Source organism: Calonectris borealis, chromosome 6, assembly GCF_964195595.1.
Source record: "Calonectris borealis chromosome 6, bCalBor7.hap1.2, whole genome shotgun sequence".
Lineage (NCBI taxonomy): Eukaryota > Metazoa > Chordata > Aves > Procellariiformes > Procellariidae > Calonectris > Calonectris borealis.
The window spans coordinates 23,265,916-23,293,188 of NC_134317.1; the positions used below are offsets into that span (position 1 = coordinate 23,265,916).

Consider the following 27,273-nt stretch of genomic DNA (forward strand, 5'->3'; position numbering starts at 1 on the left):
TGACACGACTCCAGAAATTTCATCAACGTCTGCTATCGGGTAGTATTTTGTTCAGAGTGGTAATTAAAATGTGGAATAGGAAGTAAAAAATACTAACCAAGTTTGTGTAAAATACTTAAAATATGAGGGCACTGCAAACACTTTGGAAACAGAATTCAAAAGTACTTTGGCCATGGGGAAAATGTGCCTAAAAATTAGTATTATATCTTTTTAACATCAGCTGATTAAGTACTACACTTGGTGAAGAACATTCAAATGCACAAATACAAAATGGAGTACCTCTGGCTAGGCAATATTATTGCAGAAATCAGTCTTGGGAGTTGAAGCTAGTAACTTGAACAGAATTTGTAATAAAGGCAAATTTATTTTGCAGATGTATCAACTGAAGGGTAATATATGACATATGGAAGGTAATTAAACCCTGCTATTCAACGTTCTTAAGGTTTTTCCTCAAGTATTGCATCCTGGTTTAGATACTAACAGACAGACTGCAGAAAGTCTACAATGAAAGTAGGTAAAATTGATATAAATGTCTGGAAAAGTTGAAAGAATTTGGCTTTGTTAATCTAGAAATATTAGTCTTCAAACAAATTTAATCTTAAAAACAGAGGTCACACCAGACTCCCTGTGTCTATTTCAAGCCGAACTGTAAGTAGTTCGCCATCTGCAGAAGGGACAACTCCACTTAAATATGGGAAAAACTTCCATCTCTGATCACATGTGCACTAGGGCAAAACCACAAAAGAGCCTGTATAAGCCCATTCTTTGGTGTTTTTAAGAACAATTCAATGTCCGTATGTCACCGATACGTTCAGGATAAACAATCTTATCTCAAAGCAAAATAACAGACTAACAAGAATTTTCCTGAGAGCCTCTTCCAACCCGGTACTTTTGCAAGTAAATCACATGGGCAATATACAAGTGAGACAGTGTGAAATAAATTAGTATTTCAAAGATGATAGATCTGCATGACTGCTCTTAGAACTTACTTTAGCTCCAACACTGCAACTTCCAGTACTCCCAGTGCTGCCACTTACTACTCCTGTAAATCTTGCTTCTAACAATTCTTGTCTTCTTGGGTCCAGGCTATGAAGCTCATCCATTGCTCCTAAAAAAGATAAATAAATCAATTATATTCCCTAATATCTGCAGTGGAATATTTTACAAACAAGCCAAACATACCACTATGCAAAGAAAGGATTTATACCCTCAACTTGACAATGGTTCACCAGCTGCTACCTAATAACGAATGCACTCAATGAATTCCAGAAATTATGGGGAAAGTTCTGTGTATTGGAATAGCCCTGTCACTTTTGGTGAAAACTAGAACCTGTTAGAGGCCTGTAAGAGACATGGAGCCTGCAGTGTGCGATATGCCAAACAGGCAATTATTTCTAGATTAAAAACTAGCTGACAGGAGCAAAATACTTTCCAGCATAAAACCTTCCAATTCTGCAATCCCCTTGTTTTCCATATTATTTAGGAAATTAATTGTTTAGGCTATCAACGTATCAATGTCCAAGACAAACAAGTAAGAATCATAGGGAAAAGAAGGAAAATCAGAAGGTCCCCAACATGTGCAAGAGAACGCAGGGTGATATGGAGGTTCAAAGGGCAGAGAAGCAAGGAGCGGGATCCGCAATACGGAAGGCACGAAGAGTAACCGAGACCCTTGCAGAGGTGGTGCCTCGGATGGAGCCCTGCTCAAGGGGGTAAAGCAGTGCTGCTGGCATCGGCAGGGAAAGTGAGGTGGAAGGAAATGGAGGAACAAAAGGAGTTTCTGATGAGCTCAGCCTACATGAGTAGGCTGCAACATGATGTGCAGCTTTCTAATTTGTATTTAAATCACTTACGGCTGTTTAATGAGTCTGAAAGATGATCTAGACAAATAGTCTTCCGTATTTACACAAACTGCATTCTTTGTTTTTGTCTTTTCAACTACTTGAACATTCAGTTTATCTTCAATTGGAAACATTTCAGTTGCTTTATTTTAAATAAGATATTTGATGCCGAAGTCTTTATGCACTATTTTAATAGCATATCCCTCAAGTACCATATACAATGATATAGCCTCATCTTTTTCCAACTAAGACACAACTTATCAAGTCTGTGCTTTTCAGTCCCACAGGACAACACAGCAGTTCAGAAAGGACTGCAAGTAATAACTATGTATATTCAAATGGTACTATGAAAAAAAGCTTTTGGAATTCCCTTTTCATGAAAACTACAGTTGCAAAGTTTAAGTGCTCCTGTTAACTTCTACCCATCAGCTAGGCATCCTAACAACCAAGGCATCAGCATAGCTTTCCTCACCTAAGACACGAGACACTTTCTTTTATGACTCTCGGGAATCTCACAAACCTTTAACATTCAAGAACAAGACAGAACTTTCTGTACCACACATTTTGGCTACTCCTGGCCACGCAGCTAACCCTCCTGGTAGGGAAAGCGCTGGCTCTGCTATTTGGCTAATTCAAGTTGCCCTTGTTCCCGCGGGAAGGCAGATGACGGTGAGTGTGGTGTCCATGCTCCTTTACCGCAGAGCCAGGTACCCAGACCTCCTCTGACGGAAGAAAACCACACCAAGAGAAAAACAGTGGGGAAAGAGATATTTGGGAAATGTGTTGTTGGCAGAGGCTTCTTTTGAAAAATCAAACCACAGGTGGCAGGTTGAGGATACCGCGTTTTGTTTCTGGAGGTGGGGGAATTTACCCAAATGCAGCCACATATGGAGCTGGAGGTCTCTTTTCCAGCAATGCAGGGGAACTACCCAGTTTGAAACTGCAGCTGGCTTATTATCAGCAGTTGTAATGCCGCTTCTGAACTTGCCTAGTAAAAATTCCTCCAATTTTAACATATTTTAGATTGTAAGGTCTCTGGGGTAAAGACTGTTTTACTACGTGTATGCACAGTGCAGAACAATCAGGAATCCTCTTTAAACTCTTGCTTCCTAAAATGTGCTTGTGTACTGCTTCCAAGAGTTTCAAAAACAAATTGTACACTTCTCATATGCACAAAAAATATTTCTTATATTTACACATTGTGCAATAAGGCAATAAGGCTTTTTTTTTTTAAAAAAAGCAGATGTGTACAGCATATCTTTCCTAGTATGTATGTGATCTGTACCTTAATGGGAAAGTATTGCTCTGAAAGAGCGTAAGAAACTAATCACACCGGATTTGTCAGGTGAGTTTAAACGATTATTGTTTTGCTTCGTAACAGTGAAAGTGTTTAAGTGCATGCCACTCTGAAATAAACAATTTTAGTTTACCAAAGTAACTCGTTTAATGAAGCAGGACTAGCAATATTTTGATTTACTAGCCTACTTGACAGTCACTGCCCACAAAAGTTCAGAGCTTACTTAAAATTACTGACATAATTCTAGGGATTACAAACCACGCATATATTACAGAAACAGATACTACCATACCCTATATTGTTTACTTTATGAAATATGGGAAAGTAATAATCACTGTGGATAGCTAAGGCTTATTCGAAGTGCTGCAGAGTAAAATTGCTACTGCAGGTCTCACGTACTGTATCTAGATACTAATGCACTAAATAGATCAGCGCCCCTGGGTTACCTTACCAGTCAGAATGGTAATTTAGCAGGTAGAGGGGTAGTCCACAGCACAGATTAAATACAATCCTTCATTTTTTTTTCTGCTCAGATTTTAAAGCCTACACACGCTAATGTATTTTCTTCATTATTTCTGCTGGAGTGGTTTTTTGTTGCTGTGTTTGGGGTTTTTGTTTAGGTTTGGGTTTTGTTATTGTTGTTAAATATCCAGAACCAAAAAGCAACACACAATTAACATGTACACTCTGCCATCCTTGTGATCTGAAGGACAAGACAGAAAAGCTGGATTCAAACCTTCTTTCAACACACAGCAAATCCTAGGAAGATCTATTAAGCTGTCCTCCTCGTTTGTGCTGTAATTTAAAATACACCATTCACTCCCAGACACACAGCTGTCTTTTCAAGAACATGCAGTTCTGTACAATCCTTCAGTGCTCAGCACAAGTTACCTACTTTTAAAGGTACTGTAAGCTTTAAGGCACTTCAGGTAAGGGACAAAAACCAGAATTTTTTTAAACACCAGACCTTATAAATTCTCCTGCTCACAGAACACCTTGCTGGCCACAAGACTGACATAACTTACAGTTTTGAAAATATACCCAGATTTCTTACTTGAGCCAACTTCACTCCTACTCCTGAGACCCAACTCACTAACTCAAAGGACATGCAACCACATTACACAAGTACTTACAGCATATTTACGACGCTAAATGAAAGACTGCCATTGCTACCACTGCCATTCAAACTTTTACTATCTTCCAAAAGAGAACACCTGGAAGATTACCCGAAACTCACAGAAGAGCCCTAAAAAACTACTTTTCTTTATTTTTTGTAACTGTTACAGATTTTGGAATGCTGCTTCTAGTAATTTTTTTAAAAAGTTACCAATACTACCTAGCTGTTGTATTTTTGGGAGTGGTGGTATCTTCCATACTAATTTATCTTTCAGAACCATATACAACATCTCCTCTAAAAACTAATATAAAATATACAGATTTCTTGTTCTGAAAAGGACACTTTTTGCAAGAACTCTTTTGAAAAAAACTCCAAACTTCTCAAAGAATTTGTTAAGCAATGGGTTATGTCAAAAGTCAAAATTATAAATTCAGAGAAGCAATTTGTAAGCTTTTTCATGGCATTCGGTATAATCAATTATACCGTATTCTACCTTAGCAAAACAGAGATGTAAGGAATCAGAGGATTCTCCATGGTAGTTTGTATTTTTCAGAACTGGTGACCAGAAAATAATAAAGTACAACTACGCCTGTACCCCAAGGCCCCACGCCTCCAAATATACAAATACTTGCAAAAGATCCAGTTATTTAACCAAATACTTGCTCAGACCTCAGTAAAACTGACATTTTAGGAGAAAAAGTTCATCAGAGTTGCAACTGCAAGTCTTCACCTCCTAAAACTGGATCTTTTGGGATACACACATACTACGATCTCTATCTCAAACACTGCTAGACTGCAGAGCAGCGTTGCAAACCCAAACACAAAGGCTTGACAGATCAGACATGTTTTTCTTTTCCACTAAATATGGAATCAAGCTCCAAGACTCAATCTTTATCTTCGACTCTCTTATTACCCTGAATGGACTCTTGTTATCTGGCAATCAATTACAGCTTCGAGATGAAGAAAGATCAACAGCTTCACACATTGTCAGCTTTCTACAATGAAGATAAAGTTCATTATGCAGAAGCCAGATTCTTCTTAGAACAACCCTCCAGATTAGATTGAGGCCCCCTTCTCCTGAATTCAAGGCCAGCACAAACCACCTTTCACTTAAGTGAAAGGCATACTGGTTTGGTCTGGTTTCTTTAACAGACTTATATGCATATAGCTTTTAATGCCAAAGCAAAATACTTCAACACAGAAACCTATCTATTGAAGAGAAGAAGACAGTTCAACAATAGCCCAAATGTAAATCGAATTTCCTAATGTTCTCCTAGTAGACACTCAGATTTTATGGTAACTCACATAGTATGAGAATTATGTACAACATATTTTTAGGAACACTTCGCATTAACATTGATAATATTACCACCACACAGCCTCTTCACTGACAGTAGCATCCTTTAGATCAGTAAAGCTAACTAGTATCCAGCTAAAAGGGTGAGGGGTGGGAAAAAAAAGAAAAAAAAAAAAGGGTACACATTTCAAATGGTAATAAAAGCAGCCTGGATAACAGCTTTTTTCCTCCCCCCCCTCCCCCCCCCTTTAAAAATCAAAATTCCTTTAAAGATATCACACAATCCTTGAAGTTATGAACACCAAACTTTAAGCATGGTAACCATTCCAAGTATAGAACCCATTGTTTAACAGCATTGCAATGCAATCCCTAAAGTCTTTAAGTAACTGTTTATTTCAATTTGGAATATCCTAAATATGCATTTATCCCATTATGTTGATGCTCTAATAATTTAACTTCATAACAACTGAGTATGACAGCTCTTGTCATTCTAGAATACACGTATACCAGCAGATAAAAGGAAAGCTTTAAAATACCAAATGCAAAACAGACTACAGAAAATTAGTAAAAATACAGATTTTTAAATCCTTAAACAGTCTCCTAAAAAAAAAAAAACAACCCCACACAACTACTTTTCTTTTCTTCTTTCACCAACATGAAGATACATTTTGTCTCTGCATCCACGTTTATCTCCTTTTAAGTGAGCTACTTTCTTGTCTTATTTGGAAAAAAAAAAAAATCAACCTAAAACCAAACCAACCAAACCATGCACACAACTTCATTCTTCTCTCTTAACTTTCTTAAACTCTGGACTATCCTTACTGCAGAACCAACCAGAAAGGACTTTTTCATTCTCCAGGAAAACAAGGTAATGAAACTAACATTTCTACCTCCAAGAAAACAAACTATTTGGTAGCAAACTATTTTGTGGTTAGGTAAACACTAGCAAGTCATCGTCATGTTGATCAAAGTCTCTTCCTATTAATAGTAAAACTTTCTATTTATTACAGCTTATACTTTATATATGCTTCAGTCCCTTATAAAGCCAATGGGCAATAAAGCAACCCAGAACAAGTTGTCAGTGACGGAACCACAGAGCTCTAAAATACAAGTCAAAAAGCAAGGCAAACCAAAATACAGTAAGACATCAAACTGTATGGAGTGAATGCAAGTTTCTTGATTTTTAAATTGGAAAAAATGACACCTGTTCCATTTAAAAATAGAACATTTGGGCTGTGAGATTGAGAAATGAATCAAAAAAACCCACAAAGCTGACCATTGCTAAACCATGTCTTGAATAGCCTTTTTCTACAGCCTGTTTTGGGGAATCACAGAAAACAGAATTGGAAACAGCCTTGAAAACTACTAATGTGCTAAAAAACTAAGTTGAGATGCTAGTATGATGGCATAAAGCCAAGCAGCAGTAAATTGAGAAGAATTCAATTCTAAGATAACAGCAAAAACACAGCCCCGCCCTTAGCAGAAGGCTCTGAAGTGCATCACCATCCAACATGAATCACAATCCTGAGGCCACAGTCATTCAGTACCGCGGCCTCAGAAGTCAAGAAGGTCCCACTCAACCTAAATCAGCAGTCAGCAGAGCAGCAAGATACAGTCTCTGAGATTTAAAATAAAATAAACAAACAAAATCCCAGAACTATATTTACCTCCTAACAATAGCTACATAACCAAAACCTACAGGACACCATTTACCAAGACTGCAGGGTTCCAGCTCTTCCAAAATACTTAACAGAATAACAACAAACAGCTACAGATCACCCATGACAAAGTTTAACCGGGAAATTCAGAAATGCTTATAATCACCGGCTTTCCAATCAAGAGGACTGACTTCTTTTACAGAGGACTACGTAGCTACTATTAACCTCCAAGCAACAGACGACATGAAAAAGTACAGGGTACTACATTAGAGTTTAAAACCTCCACTGTAGCTGAAGTCAAACAGCAGAAGTAGATGCAACAGAAAAGGGGAAAAATACATCCTGGTGTTCAAGTGCAACTAGCTGTTTGAAAAGATCTTAAGTGATAAGAAATTCCTAATGAGAGAGACACATATCTAAGCCCAGGGTCAGGAAAACAGAATCCATTTAATTAACCAAGAGTCTTTTTAAGTGCACAGTGAAAATGCAGTATTTCTCAGTCCCTGAGCCGGTAACACTGAAGCATACAACACAGAAAAAGAAGTATAAAAATAGCATTTCTCACTGAAGTTATCTTCTCTATTTAGGCACTTCTGTCTCCTAACAAACACACTCCCATCACTGCTAAGGTGCCTAGGTGAACTTAAAATGCTTTTCTTAATAATCTAAAGAGAATTTTTATTCCACAAACTGATCCTTTTAAAATGAGAAAGACTGTGTCCAAAAGAATGGGCAAAGGTATGCGGGCAAGCGAAAGGCGACTACTGCTTATGGGAGGCTGGGGGGTGAAAGAAAGGAGGGAAAAAGCTGGATAATTAGCAGGCAGACAGATCAGGCTTTAGTCTACCTAAAACTTGTAGAAGGGAAATAATATAACTGGGAAATTTTGGCCTAAAAAAGCACAACTATAGTAAATTTAACAAATTATAAAGAAAAACATCTTCCCTATAAACATCAGAAGACAGCAGTTTTTGACAAATATGATTTGAAAATCCACTTCCAAAGTGCTTTTATAAAATTTGTGTCTGCTGATTACAGTTGTACAATTGTTGGATGCAAACTCATTAAAATACAAAGTAGAGGAAATAAGGTTTTTCTGATGGGGAGGAAAAAAAAACCCCAAACGCAACAACTTCGGACCAATTTCTCACGAACTAAAGAGCTGATGAGGAAGAGCATTTTGTTTAGATTGTTGGGTTACCTGGACTTTACCATTCAATAATAATTCTTCTGGTGCTGAAAAAACAGGAGAATACTCCCTGTGTCCCTCCTCTCCGCAAGATGCAGCCTATTTCTTTTTGGAAGTCTTTTCCAAAGGTTTTTTCAAATGACTGTAGCTCACTTTTTAAAAAATGCTGTTTGAAGGTTGCTTATTTCACTTTTCCCAATGGTTCAACAGTCCAGAAATTTGATCTAAAACAAAGAAAAAACTTTGGCTGCTGGATAGATAAGTAATTTTCTGCAAATCATTCTACAACAGAAATCAATTCTTTAACGCTAAAAAAATTGTAATGATCTTTAGATTTCATCTTTATGCTGCCAGTTTTTGGATTTCAATTGTCTGGCCAACAACCTGGAAAGGAAAAGTGAATTACAGAGAAGTATGTTCCTGAGGGAACCTCTGCTAACGCCTTGAAGAAAGACTTATGAATAAACCACTTGGGCCAACTCCAGATCAGCTAGGAGACATTTGTGGCTAACAATCTAAGAATGTTTAATTCTCTCTGCCTTTCAGCTAGACGCCCTGTTCTAAAGATCTCTTGGCCATTATGTGTCTCATCAGACGGCTGTAGGCAGCAGAGGCAGAGATGAATTTACAAGTTGCTTACCAATGCCTTTATTTGGCCACAAACCAACAATATATACTCATGCGTGTGGGTATATGCCACAAGGATGGGAACTCAGAATGGCTCATTCAGAGCTCAGGGAGTGATTCATACAACAGAGAGAACAATAGCTCCCCAAGGGTCTGTTCTATTGTAATTGGGGCTGAACCAGGCATGCAACTATGTCCAAGGCAAGGCAGTGATGCCTCCTTTCTGATGAGTGCCTCTACCAATCCTACCCCTTGGAAGTACAACTCAACTGCCTGAAAGCCACATATGGCTCAAAAACGATGCACTGGCCTCCTGAAGCAACCAACAGCTCTTATTTCTGAGTGACAGCATTTTCCCTACATATTGCATAAAAGTAATTGCACTTTCCTTCAACATCACAGACAACAAACCTATTGCACAGGTGTAAGCACAACCTGTTTGAGGTGCAGCACAGTACCGAAGAAAGATAAGCACTAATGTAGGCAATAGAAAGACTTGAAAAGAAAGAGGAAACCCAACTGACTGAGCACCTTTAAAAATTACATCCCAAACCTGCAAAGTGATAACATGCATGCCTATGGCAACTTTCAAGACCGAAGTCTGCCTAACAATTAATGGTGCTGATGGGTCTGAAAGCTTTTTTGCAATATTCACTGAAACAATGTGTTTCATTCCATGGCATGCTGTGTCTTATTCCAATCCTGTTCATTGAAAACAAGAGTCAACATCTAGTTTTACTTAGCATGTAAATCCTTGTAAGAGGTGAGTTTTTAGCCAGACTTTTCTTTATGCTAGCTTCTCCTGAAGGAATTCTTCACAAATCAGATTTTTTTCATCTTGCCCCAGAAATTACTACACCATTATTTTTGCAGTAGTTTTTCTCATATTAATGATAGGAGTTGGCAAGTATAGAGTAATTAATAAAGAGAAGATAAAATATAGCATAGAACATTCAACATTGCATCTACCTATCCATTTCCCAAACTTCTAATATAACTCCACATGCACCACGTACAGGAAGCGTTAGCATAGCAAATACTGCTATGAGCAACAGAACCACGACAAGGTCCTTCCTGAGTCTGTTGAATGATGTTTAGTGCAGTGAATGAAGGGAAGAAGGGACAACTGAAAGAACATACATTATATTACTAGTATCTTGAAAGCTTTTTATCTTGGAATTGCCACCCTTCAACAGCAGTAAGGTGACTACATTTTGAAGATCGGTGTCACTGTATTTTTTCCTCTGCTCCCACACACCTTAACTAGACAAAAACTGAATTCAACAGATCAGTTCAAGGGCACAGTAACAGAAACACCTGCTGTGTCCAAACAGCAGAACAGTCCACTTAGAGGAAGAACTGCCCACATGCAAAATCCCCCTCCATGTCCAGTAATCCCTTCTAGGCTCTTAAAAACAATATTGAGTTAGGTAAGATCAGAATGTACTTCCTATGTTGAAATCCCAAATTGCAAGATCTTTCCCCATCATGAGAGCCCTCCTATATCAATTAAACAGAAAAGCCACTACAAAAAATACTCCATAGGAAAGTAGCATCAGTGAATAATATCCCTTCTGGAAATGTCCTACTTCAAAGACTTACTCATACAACTGAGAGCTTAAATAATAAAAAATATGCTAAAAACAGATTTCCTAATTGTTGGCTACAATACCGTATGCAGAACAAGCCTGACAAAGAAGTCAACACTCTGAACATATACAAACTAGATAGGTGATATCCTGAATATGTTCGTTACAAGGAATGGTATCCATTCCTTTGAAACTTGTCGCTATGTAATCCCAAGTGTCGTATTTTCCTGCTTTTTTAAAAACCGGGATTACTCACCTGCAATTGTTCTCTAGATTATTCTGAACTGCCAAGAGCGATCAAAGAGCAGGTTCTGATTTGGCAGAAAGATTTTGGTAGCTTTTCAACACCACCAACTTCTACCATTTAATAGCAAACTGGCAGAGCCAGAGTGTTTCAAAGAAACAAGTAGATTTGTTAACATAGTCTTCACTGACCGTTTTGCACTCTTCACAGCTAAAGATAGTGATACCCAAGAGCAGGTTTATTGACTAGTTGACTCTCACTGTCTGAAGTACTACTCTAAGCATTTAGTCCATTCAGAACAAATGTATAGATACTGAAAAACAAATGCATCTTCAGTAAAACTATTCTTTAATGACAGCATCTGATTTGAACATCTGCTACAGTGATGGAATAATCAGAGATACAAAGCACTCATTTAAAGTGCTTTTAATAAAGTTTTGTTCAAGACAACTGCCAGTTTTGGCAGCAACTGGCTAGCCAACCAATACATCCTCCTGATATTTCTTGTTGTCTCTGACCACTATAGTCTGTGCCTCCATTAACCTCTCTAAAGTCTCCCATAAGGCCTTAAACAATCACATCCAGGTTCCATGCAGCTTTCTCCTGGAAAGGGAAGATTCATTACACAGTTGTAAGGTCAAAAGCAGTAACTTTTCTTTCTCCAGAGTTAAGAACAATGTTCTGGTTAAGGAAAAACTACACTAAATGCATTGTTTTATGTTTGCATTCCACCAAGTTAGAAGAAAGATTAGAAGAAAATATGATGGCACCCCTTTGGGATGCTTTAGTCTACTGGAGATCCTTGGTCAATCAAAAGCAAAAAAGTCCTTGTTAGTGTCCCATAGGACAGTATCAGTGTTGCTGTATTACACTGCATTACTACTACGATCGATAAACAAATATACAACACACAGACAAGAAGTTTATGCTTATAATCCCTCTATAAGGTAGGAAAAACCTATTTATATTTTACAGAAAGCACCTAACGTCTTGGCCAAAGTTACACAAGACATCTGTAGCAGGAACACTAAAAGACTGTCCTCCTAGGTAGCAAACATCTGCCTTGAACACAACATTATGTCAAGAGAGATAAAAACTAATACAGCCTGGGCCGCACACATGCAGGTGACGTGCTGCCTGCCTATCTCTACCAGCTCCCTTTTCATCTCTGTGTAGAGGAATCTGCAGCAATTACTGTTGCTTCAAGACAGCTCTGTAAAAGGTATCCAAACAGGAAGAGAGAAGCAGAATTTGCCCATTTCAGCTTCATTTGCTGCAAAACCAGACGCTCCCTGTCCCCTTGGGGAAGAGGCAGCGAGCAGGGAGAAGCACACGGCAAGTTCATGGGTCACTTGTTGGCGATGCAGACTAACAGGTCTCAAGCTAACACCAGATCTGTGATACTCTCAAAAAGTGCATCACACTGAACAAAAGCTCACTATTTTCCATCCCTCTATCTATTTCTATGCTGAAAAGGACTAAAAGCCTGGAGCAGTCCTGAAGATGAAATATCTACCTGGAGAAATACCAGAAAGTACAGCAAACTTAATTTGCTGCATTCATTTATAAGGAAACAAACCGGGAGCTCTAAATGCTCCAGTACATGAAATGGCTGTTCTGCAAGAATTTAAAATGACACAGGCCTTTTGCACATACCAAAAATAAACAGTAGTTTCTGCTATCTAAGGAAGGAGTGAAAAGGAAGTTAAAAGCAGAGGTCACCTACCGAGCAGGAGGAGAGCTAGCAATGCCCCTTCCCACAGCATTTTTGGTTCTCACCCTCACTCAGAAAAAGTAAACCATGAAGGAACAAATATAAATTGTGCATGTTCTCCCCAAATAAATTTGTCTGGGAGTTACCTATAGGGTAGAAAGGTAGTCCAAAAAAACCCAACAATTTCATCGAATGAATTTATCTTATTTTTCTGAGTTATAATACCAGTCATTCAGTATTTGAAAGCTGTATTTGTGTCAATAGGAGTGTGTTTCAGTTGTTAATTCCCTGAACTTCCTAATCTCCTTACTTCTGTAGCTCCTACTGCCATTTCTGCCCTCATGATCGTCAAAATCTCCCCAGCGCAGACAGCCCACTGACCCTCGAGGCCGGGGCAAGTGCTCTGCTCCCTGGGGCACACAGGACATAACAAATTGCTGATCACAGTACATAACTCCTAACCTATATTGTTCTTGCCATTACATGGCGAGGAACACGCTACAAATAAGAAATTAAACAAAAACTCCTAACTCTTTCCAAATATATTAATCTATTTCACTCATAACATTGTGATCACTAGAACTTCAACCCCCATATACTTACGTAAGAGGCCACATTTTAACATCAAACACGCAAAAAAGCTTATTACACCTTTAAGATTAAACTGGGACAGTACATTCACCTCTAACTGTAACCACAAGACTCATGAACTATTTTGGCTTTTGAATTACACCATTTTAAGGAAAAAAAAAAAAGGTATTAACCTCAAATAACACTGTCAATTTCCTCCTTTCAAGATACCTCTATGGCGCACACAGCATAGAAAATACTAAAAATTGAAACAAAAAAATTTATATTGAGAGATTTAGACTGCAGAACCACAAGCTTCGTGAGAAACCACCACACCACCGGGCAGCTCATGCTGCGGGGACCCTGCCCCTGGAGCCGAGTGGGGCCACCTTACCTGCGAGAGGGCTCACTGTGCTCTCCTGCAGGCACCCTCTCTAGAGGCTAGGTGGTGCCCAAAGGATCAGGCAACTAGGTACGGCTCCTTAGGGTTTTGTGATTTTTCTTTTTTTTTTAATTTACAACTCAACCAGCAGCCTCTGAACTGACAAGACAATCCAAGCTTCGCTGAATAGGGGAAGAAACTCATTTCCTCAAAGTCCTTTGTAAGGAGGAGCCGCTCAGAATATGGCTCCAAATAGATAAATTACGTGCACACAAAGCCGACATGTTAATGACTACACCTACATTTTCCTAGGACCTTGCAGCATTGCTCCCATTCTACAGATTGGGAAAAAATGAGACTTGTATGAAATCACACCTGAATCAGTTAAAAATCAAGGCTAAGAGGAAAAAATATTTTAAACTTTGTACTCATCCTTCTTACAGCACAGCTACAAAGCCTGTCGATACCAACAGTATACATTAAATTCGGTTGCAACTTTGTGTACTGAACATTTCTAAAAATTCAGCACCCCCCAGTTCACAGACAAAGAAACATCCTATGTAATCATCTGTCAAAAATTCAGTTTCAGTGTTGCTCAGCATTACCATTAAAGAAATCTGCATTACAGCCATTTCTGCCATCCAGCACTCATCACCTAATTTTAAACCAGCTTTCTTTTCTGCTATACTATCACTTTCATTCAAGTTTTAGAAGAATGAAAGAAGGGATTCTTATTCCTTTCAACACGATCCCTTCCTGAGAACTGCCCATCTTGCAGGCTGAGCAAAGAACAGACTTCATGGAACAAAGTCTGCGATCACGTGAATAAAATTTCGTAACATAAATGCAGTTAAAGCCCTGAGGGCAACCAAAAACTACGAAAGGGTAGAGTTACAGAGTTACAAGTCTTTGATATTGCAAATTAAAAAAAAAAATTTTTTTTCACGTATATATTCAAAACATATTTCAAGACACCAGTAAAAATACTTATGTGCAATTAACATCATCCACCACGTAGAAGCACCTGAACACTCAGCTGCATAGTACTTGTTGCCCTACAAAACTAACCACATTTCTTCTTAGTTAAAGGATAAGGATGCTACACTGGCTTCTGTGGACCACTGTGGCCCTAATTTAAGCAAAACCAAGCATGATCCAAGTTCTCTTCCCGAACTGATAGGAGACAAAGCAGGACTTCTCCTTAAAATAGCTCACACCAGAGGTGGGGGAGGACCATGAAATTCCTTGAATGGCTGAAGCGGGCTTCCCACAGCCTACTGCCTATAGCCAATTTGACAGAGACAGAACAGCCAGTGCTACCGGGAGGTAGGAGCACACCTTACCAACAGCTGACAAACCGGGATGCGTTTCACCCGGTGTACATTTAACACAACTGCTTCCACACTCCTGACTTTGGGGGTAGCTAAAGACCAAGCTAACCACACAGGAGATTTTTAAAAACTGAATAAATCTATCAACAAATCTATGACGGACTTACAGAGGATCCAGAACAGAGCCAGGCTTACCTCCATCAGTTAGAAAAGGCAGACAGTCCAAACGAGACCAGTGCCTGTGCAGTCAGGCAACACTAACGCCCTGACGAGTCTCCAGATGCAGGGGGGTACCTGCCACAGCCGCCACGCTCCCCACCCAGCCTGCTGCTTTAGTGGCCTACCTCAGTGATGAAAAGGCAACTGAAGTTTAAGAGCTAGTAAAAGCAACTGCATAAAAACACATCAGGAAGGAGAAAGTTTCACCAAGAGCAGTTCCCAGGGAGAAAAAGAAAGTGGAGCTGGAGGCCACCCTCCTGGCCCTGCCCGCGCCCAGCGGGTGCCACCGCCACCGGCAGGGCCGACGCAGGCTGCGCGTCCCCAGAGGCGGCAGGTACCGCACTGCCACCGCTCGCATGCACGCGTGATGAAGTCTACACGCAGGAAAACTTCTAAATGTGAGGTGGCAAATGCAAACACAAACGACTGAGTACACCATACAGGTTTTGGTATAACTGTTAGAAAAAAATCAGTTTAGTCTCTAACAAAACCCTTTTACATCCCTAACAGCTAGTCACGCTACCTATTTTGGTAGTTACCTGAATCACTAATTCACTGTTTTCATTTACTGCTTTCACATAATAAAATACTGTTCTGCGAGTACTACACACTAACATGATTATTTACCTGAGCGAACTTGTACTAAAAATGTCTTATTTTGCCAGAAATAAACTCTTCTGCTCAGTATCTTTGGATCATTCACACAACAAGCCCAATAGATTCAATGACTCAATGGATGTAACAAAAAGCAATTGTAATGACCTGCCTTGACTTAAACCTTAAACACACGAGGAATTTCCATTAGTAAAGACTGAAAAAATACTAACAAAATCTGTTATTTCCCAAAAATCCCTCATTTGGATCTTTATCCACAACAATCTTAAAACTGGATTTCACCTCTTCTCAAGTGGTACCTGGTGGTCAAGCAGAATTTTGACACCCAAGATAAACCAACATTCCTCCCCAGTCTTCCTAGACACAGGCACCTGCGGCTGCGAGCTCCTACCTGCACGAAGCACTCGCCGCTGCTGCCGGCTCTAGAGCGGGAGAGCTCCCGTGCGGTGACGCGCCGCAGGACACGAGGGGAGAGACTCCCAGCTACATCCTCGCAAAACCCTTGTCATCAAGCGCACCTCCAGCTGGGTGTGGGTGGTCGATGCTTGAACGTCCGGAAGGTTCCTGCTTCTACCGCACTGACCCACTCCCTTTACCAAAGACTACCCTCCCTCCAGCAAAATCAAGAGCATGCACAAATGAAAGCTGAGCAGGGGGACTGCGATTTGAGGAGGAAAATGACAGTTTAGGGAAGCAGAGGAGCAGGACGAGACTGGAGGTCACCCCTGTGGCCCAGCACCAGTCAGGAAGGGAAACCGGCGGCGGGAGGGGGCAGGCTGAGGGATCTGGTCTAGGAGAGGGCGCACCCCCCCCACAGAGCCATAGGGATGGTGGCACAACGCCAAATTCTGTAACTTCTGATAGTCACTGGTGCTGCTGCCTCATCGCTCGCTTCCCTTCGAGAGACAGGATTTCAAAGCCGCAAGAACAACAACAAAAAAGTAAAAATAGCAGGTTCTCTCTCCCCCCCCCCCCCCCATCTGTATGAACAAACTTCAAGAAAAAGAGAGATGTAAGGAAAACAGCAGGAAGGTGGTGTCAGACGCTGGCAGAGACTGGTGCCTGTTGTTTGCACTTCTCTAGAAGAGGAAAACAAGTGAAAGGCTCAGAGAGAACAGCACGTTGCGATTTTGCCAGGAGAACAAATCAGGTCAACTTTCAATCACACAACACGGGGCAGGGGGAGGAAATCACTATTAAGGTCATTTACTGGAAATTATTTTGTTGCCATAGCTTCAATATTTCATTCTCAAATTATAATATATGTTGTGAGTATAACAAATAGGGAGAAAAATACAAGAAATATAATATTAATATATAATCTAATACACAACCAGACTGCTTTTTTGTGAACTCTACATGTTTCTATTCTTCTGTTTAAAAGCGAACAGCAATATAAAAAGCAAAACTAGCATGATTAATCTAGCAGCCAAATTTTGTATCATCTGCAATACTGATCAGCAGGTTTAACAAAATTACATATTTGAAAAAATGAAACAAGTTTTTAAGAAGTAATAAGAGACAACAGGAATTTAGAACATTTTTACTAAAAAGCAGATGAAGTTTTTGTGTAAGCTTAGCTTGTTTATGAGACTGCTATGGGCGATGGGGGGTCCTAACAACAACATTAGTATTCCTTATGACTAAACAGACAGCTCATCAAGACTTCACACACACATTTTGTGTATATATAAAAGTGTGTACATGCATGATATATAAAATTGCCTCTTCCTTAATACTAACCACTTGGATGTTCTGGACGTGACAGCATGTATCAAGCAAGGGACTGGAAAAAAAAAAAATCTATGGATGCACAATACAAAATACAATCTGACAAGGAAGCAAAGACCATGATATTTTCTTTCATAGCTTGAATACTGGTGTTACCCCTCTTAGGCATTATTAGTATAACAATCATTTAATAATACAATTTAATTTGAAAGAGGTAATATGCAATCTGATTATATAAGTAGAGGTAAATTAAATAGGCAATGAACTTCACAAAAAGCAATCACGTACTGAAGCAATAACATGCATAGCAAAAAGTGCTTTTTGTATCTCATTTAAAAATTCTAAACCTGCACCTTCAGGAATTACTTCTATTTGTATCCTACAGTAACTTTAAAATATGAAAATCCCACTCCTCATAATGGCCCTTCATAATACTAAATACAAAGGTACTCTAACAAGAATTACTCCACTTTATTCAAAGTTAAAGCTTGTAGAAAACTTGCAGGAGAGCCTTTCACCATAGTTCAGTACTGTGAATAAAACTACTGAAACTAAGATGCAACACTAATTATCAAAAAGTTTCTAAAACATGGATCAAAGACACAGCAACCACTCCCAAACAACAGCCAGCTCAAAGAATAACTGACTTGCAAAAGAAACAAAAACCATACAAAAAACCTAGTGACTAATACCGATAAACCTACTCTTAATAATCTATAATCACCACTACCACAACTAAAAGAAAAAAAATTACTTCATGAAGATAATTACACCACCTAGACCATCACCACTCTTCTCGCCACAATGTAAGTTCTCACCCGGCTGGTGAAGGGAACACACCGGGGGGAAAAGAGCTGGGAAGGGGAAGCAGGACACTTTCCTGCACATACCTTAGCAACAACAAAGGACTTTTACTCTGAACAGTTTCAAAACTTCTGATGCATCTTTTAATACAACTTTTAACAGAACTGTTAGAAACAGATCATCACCCAACAAGACTAAAAGAATTAGCCAATAAATTAAGACCTCTAGCGTAATACCTGCAAAATGTTTTCCTACATAAACTACCATAATATTTGTAAAAGATAAAAAACCAAAGCTATTTCAAAGTTACTCTATTTTTCAGCATACAAACAACATATTTATTAAGAGAACTGGTTTCATTACAATCTTGTATGTGCAAATACGGGTGGTCTTTAGAATAATATCACTTGGAAAAATATAAAGCTTGCTGTAAGTCACCAGTGTCAACCAAAAAAATTTGTCCTGTCTAAACAAACAAACATATTTTAAATTATAATTCTGTATATATTAATTTAAAAATACATGTCTCTACTGATGTTAAAGAGAATATTATTAATAATGTGTGGATTTTATTTTCAATTGCTTTATAATGAAAACACCAACTTATTAAAGGACACTACTTCTCTCATCACTTTTACTAGGCATAAGCTAAGAAATAGCAAAGACCGCAACCTTCCTGAGGACCAAAATAGCTAGAAAGAGGGTATTAGGGCACAAAAAAAAAAAGCATTGGCTGAAGTACAGCTGCAAAATTTAGGACAAAACTGTGGAACCTATGAGAACACAGCATTAACTAGAAAAAACAATACTTAACAAATACAACTATGCAGTGTACAGGCCCGATTAGCCTAAGCCACAGGGGTGAAAGAAAGAAGTATTAGAAATCCTACTTGTAGCATCATCTGAGTTTGTCTCCATAGAATCAAGAGGTCCAAGAGTTCAGTGGTGAAGAGAAATGGGAAATACCTCTGTCGTTAAAGCTGCGTGATCCCAAGGGCATCAGAGACCCACTGAGTGAAGACCAGGATCTAAATTATATTCTTTCAGACTTACAGGAGTTATGAAAAGCAACTTAAATATTTATTGGTATATTTAACATTACTTTCCAATTTGTTGCCCTTATGCATACAATTCAGAGGTTCTATTACTTATCAAAAAAATAAAAACTTGCAGTCCACCAGAAGGTACGGCTGCAGGACACAGTGCTTGAAGCATCTATATGCTTTGAGCTCAAGGTACAGTCATAAAATTAAATATCTAAAAGGTTGGGTGTATGTGAAATCATACAATGGATTTTTCCAAAAGCATCAAGATTTCCTGTTATTCCTCAAAAAGGTATTTTTCTTCCTTTTTTCTTATAGGTATAGCTGTATTAGAAGTCCAAAGAAAGGGGACCCAGTACTTGCCTATCTCCAAGTAATTATGGTCGGGCTTCATTTCCTGTAAAAGGCACTCTGGAGTTTCTTACCACTATCCTCATCTCTTAAAATCTGAAGTGCAGAGTGCTTTGTTCTTAAGGACGTTATAAAGAAAGCACCGTGGCCTTTAAGTTTCCATCCACTTAGAACTGTGCAGATATGATGAGGCAAGATACATTGCCTAATGCTCCTGCTGCCACCTCTCAGCAAGCAGAGGCGGTCCCAGAGAACACGGACCTTCTCCGTGACGTTTACTTTTACGCAAAATCTCCAGTAAATTAAGTTTCCCATTCCAAAGCGATCAGATTCCCGTCACAGTTGTGTAATCATCCAACAACCCCTAGCTTTCCCTCTAAATCCTTGGAGGACATTTGTCAGCCCCAGAGCCTCTCCAGCTAAAGCTAAAAAGGCCTTCTGAGCACAGGGTGGGTAATTTTTCTTATTTGCATATTTTAAAAATACGCTCCAGCATTAAAACATTTAAGCTAAACTTGGAGCGATAAGAATCTATGGTGAGGTTTAAAGTTTATGATCTATTAAATTCATACAAGGGAAAAATACATTCAAACGATATAAACTTTAATGCTCTGCTGGCAGCCAAACCATCACGTCGCTGGAAGCCGCCGTCGAGCCGCCCAGATGGGCGCTCTGAAGCACTCGACCAGCTTTCACCAGCAACCGCTTCTGCCATTTTCGTTTGTTCAACCACTTCAACAGTTGGTTCACTCGGAACTGCTAAAGAGCAATTGACAACTCAGAAAGCAGGAAAGCCCGTTTTTCTTTTCCAAATGATGAACAAGAAGGAATGGTGACTGGATTTGATCTACTAATGCCGAATCTCGCAAGGCGCGGTGACCAGAAATAACTGACTCATTTCACAAACTACAGACAATTCTACTTAATCTGGTTTAAATGCAAAACACATTTGGATATATTTGTTTCTTCTTATGTACCTAGCACAATTAGGTTTCATTTTATTTAGCTAATAAAGTTAGCGAAAAGCTGTCTAAAGCATGGGGAATTATGTTTCTTAAACATTAAGAATCTAAGCTGCATAACTACTTAACTAAATGCATATAGATGTGTACCCTCCTGCCTAGCAAGAGGCATGATCAAATTAGACCAATTAGAATCAACTTTTCTTTAGGAAAAATAATTAAGCACAAATGCAAAATAAAATTAAAAACAATTATTTAATCAGGATTTCCTGCTCGCTGATTTAAGTCATGATTAAAATTAGTAATATAATCACCCTGATTTCAGTCAATCCCTCCAGCACGGACCCGCCCCCGAAGGCTCGCACAGCCCCAGCCTTCCCCCGTCAATCTTCAGCACGTCCAACCTCACTTAAGCCCTTCTGCACCCCTCTGCTGGGACTAAGTTTGACTGAGGTCAATTAAAGCTCACAAGCGTTCATGTTCCCGCCACCTACCGCATCCTCCCCAGGGAAAGGCTGGTTGCCAGGATTCTTCTGCTGGCATATCCCAGCGCTCTGCTCGGGAACAAAAGAAAGGAGAAAGCCCTCCAGAGAGAAGGTGCCTGGGAAGGAAGCAGACCCTTAGTTTCTATCCCGAACAAAGCACCCCAATAAGGATGAAGTCAAGATGTAGGATTCAAAATACCTTCTGATGCTCACTAACCCTTCTCTACTGCTACCGAACTTGATCCTTAAGTACTGAACATGAAGTGCAGTACTCGTCCCTTGTTATCTTCAGCAACCATTAAAAGTTTTCCACCTGCAAACCCACCTGAGAAACTGGGCTATATTATGGTGGCCATGTTTAACCGCTCTCCAGCAATCACAACTGGAGCACCGGCATTCTCAACAGAAACCCTGACCACTCTTCTTCCTCTACCCACCTTCACCTCCACTCAGAGCAATTTGGCAAACCAAGTTTCCCTTTTCCTCTTTTACAGCTGAAACACACCAGGCCAAACAGAAAAAAGTTCATAAAGACAAAGCTTTTCTTCCCCCCCGCTTGTGTGCTTTTATGTTTTAGGGAAGCTACAGTTCAGGAAATACTCTACTGCATAAACACAATTTACTACAAAATTTTCTTGTGTAAAAAAACTCAGCATGGGGGCAAGAAATTTAGTAATGGGAGTAATCTGGATTGGGAGCAAGTACTACTTCAAAGCACAACCTTATATCAAGAATACAGAAAGCATAAGCCTGTCATATTTCCATAATCTCCATTCTTCAGGTAGCAAAATTCTATAGACCTAACTTTGACCATGATACACATATATACAGTAGCCTTTCCCAGGAGTCCCAACAGTATTTTGCAATCATTTAGGATTACCAGGCTCTAAGAAAATCCAAAGAAATGTCAAGACTAATTGTAGATCAGAGTTATTACTAATAAGCAAGTTTACTTCAGCTTGCTGAAGAAAAAGATTTACTTGCTGAAAGAAAAAGCAAACAAGAAAAAAAACGTATAGGGGAAAAAAAGAACGAGAGAAGTAACAAGCCTTTTTATTTGAATGGAGATAATAATAAATAAATACAGCCTGTCCTTAAAGATATTGATTCTCTCTCCATTTAAAATGGACTAGGTTAATGGGAAATTCCATTCTAGGCAAGTTAAAACAGAATTAAAACAAAACAATCACCCAAGTACTAATTTGCTCTGTTCTCTGTAGCACTTGCCTTTTAGAAAACCAGATTCAAACAAGGGCCCATATTAAAAAAAAAGGTCATCTTTTCCCATTTCTCATTTGGGCACACTACAAAATCTCTGAAGAATTTGGCGTAAGCATCAGCTCACTGAGAAATGCATCTGCAACAAAACCAGCAATAATATCACAAGCTAGAATCTGTGCATATCAGTGGAACAACATAAAGTCTTACACAACACCTGCTCATGCCACAGCCAGCCTAAATAACCTTTTACGATTGCTTGTTCATCCTGAGTAAAAATATACCATCATCTTTAAACACGAAGTGTTCCCATTCTTCTCTGCTCCCACATGAATCGGCCAAATCCATAGAATTCTCTATCTACAGCTGAATGATAAAAAACAACAAACTTACTGAGAACTTACTGGTTAAGCAAATAAAGCAGCTGAGTTTTTACACTACAAGCAAACAACAGAAAAAAACAACCCCAGAAGTTTTAATAAGATCAGGTAGTTCTCATGTTCATGGACTAATACCGTATGTAGCATATGTGACACAACCTGGCATCTAGAAACATTTTCTAGACTGGAAACTTAAGGAGGAAATAAACTGTACCTTTATGCTCAGACGGACAACTACCATCACATTTCAGGTAACAATAAATACAAATAACATACATTTATCAAATTAAAAAAAAAGGCACCAACAAAATTTGCTACATCTACAACATTAGTTCTTCAAAGAGTGTCAAATACATGTCATGAGTTTATTTACCATTTTGTCATCATACGTTAATTTGGGCTGAAATTTGAAAACTGAATTTCACATTCCTGTCATGGTAATTCAAAATTGTATCTGGCATTCTGTTTTGCTTTTAGTAAAGTGTTCAAAGCCAACAGCACACACAAAAAATAACTTGCAAAGCATCATGCTTGACTACCAGACACTGTGGCACTGCCCCAATCTCAAAAGAGAAGCTATTCCAAGACACACACATGCATCTCCCAAAAATCTCTTCTGTCTCTCTGCCTTGTCAGCAATGGCCTGAATATCGCCCATTTACAAAACAGCACTTTCCAGCTAGGTGCTTTGGTCTTTTTAGTTACATGCATAAAGCAGTCAAAAGTCAAGAAACTTCAAACATGAAGTTGTATGATTGCAGTTATGTGAGCTGTGGCACAAGATTTAGCCACACAGGCACATACTGTATGTAAAATAATACTGCATAACAGTCATCCTAAATTCCTGACAGCATCTACAGCAGGGCTCTTGAATAAGCGACCACATATCCCACACATAAGTTATTGGTATATAAAGCAATTGACAGAACTACAAACACTCACAAGCTATATTGAAATGCAAACAAGAGACAGTTCTGGTACAACAAAAGTGTACAGATGCAACTGTATTCAAGTCCACCCCAGTCTTTCCATTTTAAAACCTTAAAATGTAAATTCAAATCTATACAGCTAAGCCATGATGCCCCTGTAAGTCAAGATATAGAAGATAACATCCAATGAAAAATGTTGCTGCCATGTTGTAGTGCATTTCAAAGAAGATTAATTATTTTCTTTAATTTCACCTGTATTTCCCAAGTAATCCCTTTTTAATACTGACAAGGCATTGCAATTTTTTAAAAAAATAACTTTGTGCGATAGTTATATATGCCAGAGCTTTTCTTTTTGCTTTCTCCATATTAGAGCTTCAGAGAATATTTTTAGGACTTCCTAAATCAGGGTGCTGGGGGTTTCTGTTCTCAATAAATCAGAACCTTTAAAAGTCCATCTGAGAGATGTGAGTTCATGCCAAACTTTCACAGTGAATCACAGGTAAGGTCGGATAAACCATAGCACACGTAGTGCACTCATGAAGGCCTGCACATCCAAAGGCAACATGGGCGTGTGTGTCACAGAAGCCAACCAAAGGGATCTGAATCCACAAACGAGAAGGCCAGGCCGGGCCACAAGCTCAGCCCAAGCGCCGAATGCACTGTATCTGGAAATATTACCCACTCAAAACCAGCACAGGCATTAGCAGTGATGCAGCTCTGATCCAGTGTGGGCTGGCAGCCTCGTGCACTGCTCCAAAGCTCATAACCTCTGTTAACATCACAAGGTATCACAAGTTCAGAATCGATGAGAGCACAAACTCCTATAAATACACAGCACTGCAAATATTGCACGCTTATTAGTTTGATCTGACATCATTCTTTCACATATATAAGCCAATGTCTATGAACATACTGACATGGTCATATTTCGGGGCCTATTGCTTTCAGGCAAGGTACTTCATTGTAAAATGTACACACATAAAGTGTGCTGATAACATCCCACAAGCATGAATGCAAAATATAAACCTAAGCATGGCTGGCAGCTTATGTGATTTTCAAACAGAACTACCTAGTGAGGACGCACAATTAACACAACCCAGGAACACCATGCAAATGTACATTATAGCACCAAGCAAACACCAGGGTTTTGACTACTCTGTAACCCCTGAACCTTATTAGAGGATGTAAATTACAGTACCCAAAAAAATCCAACTGCATGAGTCGTAAGAAAGAAAAAACTAAAAAGCATCAATATCGTCACATTAAAAATTAATTTCACAAAAATGTCTTTCCTCATCTAAATAGAGGTACTCAAGGAACACCATTTTTCTTTAAAATAAATAGATGTAGAAGTTGCGTTGCAATGATCGTTTCAGGCTTGTATGCTGGGTATCTGAAATACATCTAAAAATACCTCATGTATACACTCTACATGAATATTATATGCACACATATTCATAACAAGTGTTGCAACACTGAAGAAACCTCGATAAACTTAAACTACATATTTGGCTGGCGGTTGTTGTTTTTCTAAGAGCTTCAGGTTCCCAGAGAAGACGAGCACAAAATGCCTGCCACTTTACTCAGCATCTTTAACATATACCATAATTCCTTTCCAGGTATTTTCTAGAGCATTTAATGTCAATCTACCTGCAGGAGCATGTGCAAAAGTGACACAGAGTGATACAAGTCTGACAACTGCTGGCATGGAAAATGGAGAAACACGGACTGCGTTATACGTTGTCAGGATGTCGAATCCCTGTTACCAAGCCCTTACATCACTTATCAACCAAAAAAAAAAAAAAAAAAAGCAAGCAAGCAGCTACAGGAAGACCTGAAAAACAAAGACTCCCCATTTTCACTATTATTTCTATTTTCAGTTAGCAAGTTTCCTGCTTGGGCGATGACGTTTTGCAGACACTAAAAGAAACGCTACATGGTATTCATTAAACTGGGGCAAATCAAGTAAAATTATACAACTGTTCGGTACGCAAGTATCCGTGTATAAAAGTTCTCCTCCGCCACTAACCGGCGTTCAGCAAGTAGTTATTTTAGCTAAAAGCACCGAGCAATTCACTAGCTGTATAACTGCTACATCTTGTGGCAACACATTTCAACGCAAGGAGGAAAACCAGACAATACCCGAAAGGGAATAGCGAAGGGACTTGTTTGCTCATAACCTTCATACAGATATTCCCTGCAAACACCCACAACACCCTGCTGTCGCTGTCGGTGTAACACAAGAGGGGAGGAGCAGGGGAGGGAGGAGAAAAATATTATCATCTAAGGCGTGATGGAGGACAGGAGAAAGTTGCAGTCATTCCGTGGTGGCCGTAAAGCGCCCTGTCACTTCTGGCCGTAAAACCGGCCGCCCCCGAGGGCGCCTTCCCCACGGGGACGAGCCCGCCGGTCTCGGCCCCTCTCTCCTCCCCACCTCCATGATGCCAAAAGTGCCCGACTCCCCCCATCCAGCAACCACGGCCGCATCCTCCGGCGCAGCACTTTTACTTTGCCGCTGGCGGAGGGGAACCGATTTCGGGGAGGACGCGGCGAGCGGCCGCCCGAGGAGAGCCGCCGCGGGAGGAGACGCGAGCGGCGGCGGGCGGGCGGACGGCCCGGGAGCCGAGGGAGCGCGGCCGATCCCCCTCCGCGGCCCGGCGGCAGGAGGGAACAACGAGGCGCCGCCGCGCTAACGAGAGGCGGCGGGAGGCGCGGGCGGGGGCGGCGGAGCCCCGCTCGCCCGGCGCCCGAGGCTCCCCCTCGCCGCCACCGGGCCCAGCGCTGACCCCGCACCGCCGCGGGCACCAGCCTCTCCCGCCGCCGCTCCCCGCCAGCCCGGGACCGGCCTCCGGCGGCGGCTGCCGGGCCCCTCCCCGAGGGCCGGGCCCCCCGCGCAGCCCCGCGGCGCGCTGGTTACCTTCCTTGGGCGGCTTGCCGGGCGGCGCGCCGTGGAGCTGGGAGGCCGCCGCCGCCGCCGCGGAGCAGCCCTGCAGGCTCGGTGGGGACGTGGAGAGCCGGGACCAAGATGGCGGCCCCTCCAAACTTCCACTGCTACTTTGGACACTCATCAAGCTACTTTCCTGGAGCCCGGCAGCCGCCGGGGGCGGCGGGGGAGGCGGCGCGGCGGGGGGACACCCAACGCCGCGCTCATGGCCGGGGGGCCGGCCCGACACCGGCGCGGGGAGGCCGCCGGCGGGGAGCGGGCTCCGGAGGCAGGCGGGGCGCGGGAGAGACGGGGCGCGGGGCCAGCGCAACCTGCCCGCACCTCTGCACTGCGTCGCCGCGGCCGCCGCCGCCGAGCAGCCGCCTGTGTCTGAGGCTAACCTTCCCCGCCGCCGCCGCTGCCGCCGGGGAGGGGAGGGGAGGGCGCAGGCGGGGAGGGGTCATGCGCAAACACGATCGCGAGCCGAGCGAGCGCCGCGCTCCGCCGGCGCCCAGTCGAGCCCAGCCACGCCGTAGCCGCCCAGGGGCGGCGGGCGGGGAACGGCGCCCCCCGCGCACGCACCGGCCCCGCCGCTCGGCCCCCGCCCTGGGCCGGCCCGCAGCCGCCTGCCGCCTGCGCCCCCCCCCCCCCCCACGCGCGCCAGTCCCGCGGCGGGGACCTCCCTCCCCGCCACCGCCTCCGCCACGGCGCGCACCTTCCGCGCCGCGGGCAGCGCTCCGCCGGCCGCCGCGGCGGG

The 27,273-nt window shown here is 41.2% G+C and overlaps 1 protein-coding gene across 5 annotated transcripts in view; it reads right to left on the bottom strand.

Moving 5' to 3' along the window:
• TLK1 (tousled like kinase 1) overlaps positions 1-26,940 on the bottom strand; it is a 70,516-nt gene extending 43,576 nt beyond the window's left edge. The window contains exons 1-2 of one of the 5 annotated variants that reach the window (XM_075153196.1): positions 26,511-26,940; positions 990-1,108 (exon numbers count right to left, since the gene is read on the bottom strand). In XM_075153196.1, the coding sequence (XP_075009297.1) occupies positions 990-1,108; positions 26,511-26,661 (270 nt within the window). In that variant the 5' untranslated portion in view covers positions 26,662-26,940. Of the gene's footprint in view, positions 1-989; positions 1,109-8,411; positions 8,433-26,510 lie in introns of those variants that run through there. The other 4 variants (XM_075153193.1, XM_075153194.1, XM_075153195.1 and 1 more) reach the window with 4 other exon arrangements.
• Positions 26,941-27,273: the final 333 nt, after the last annotated feature.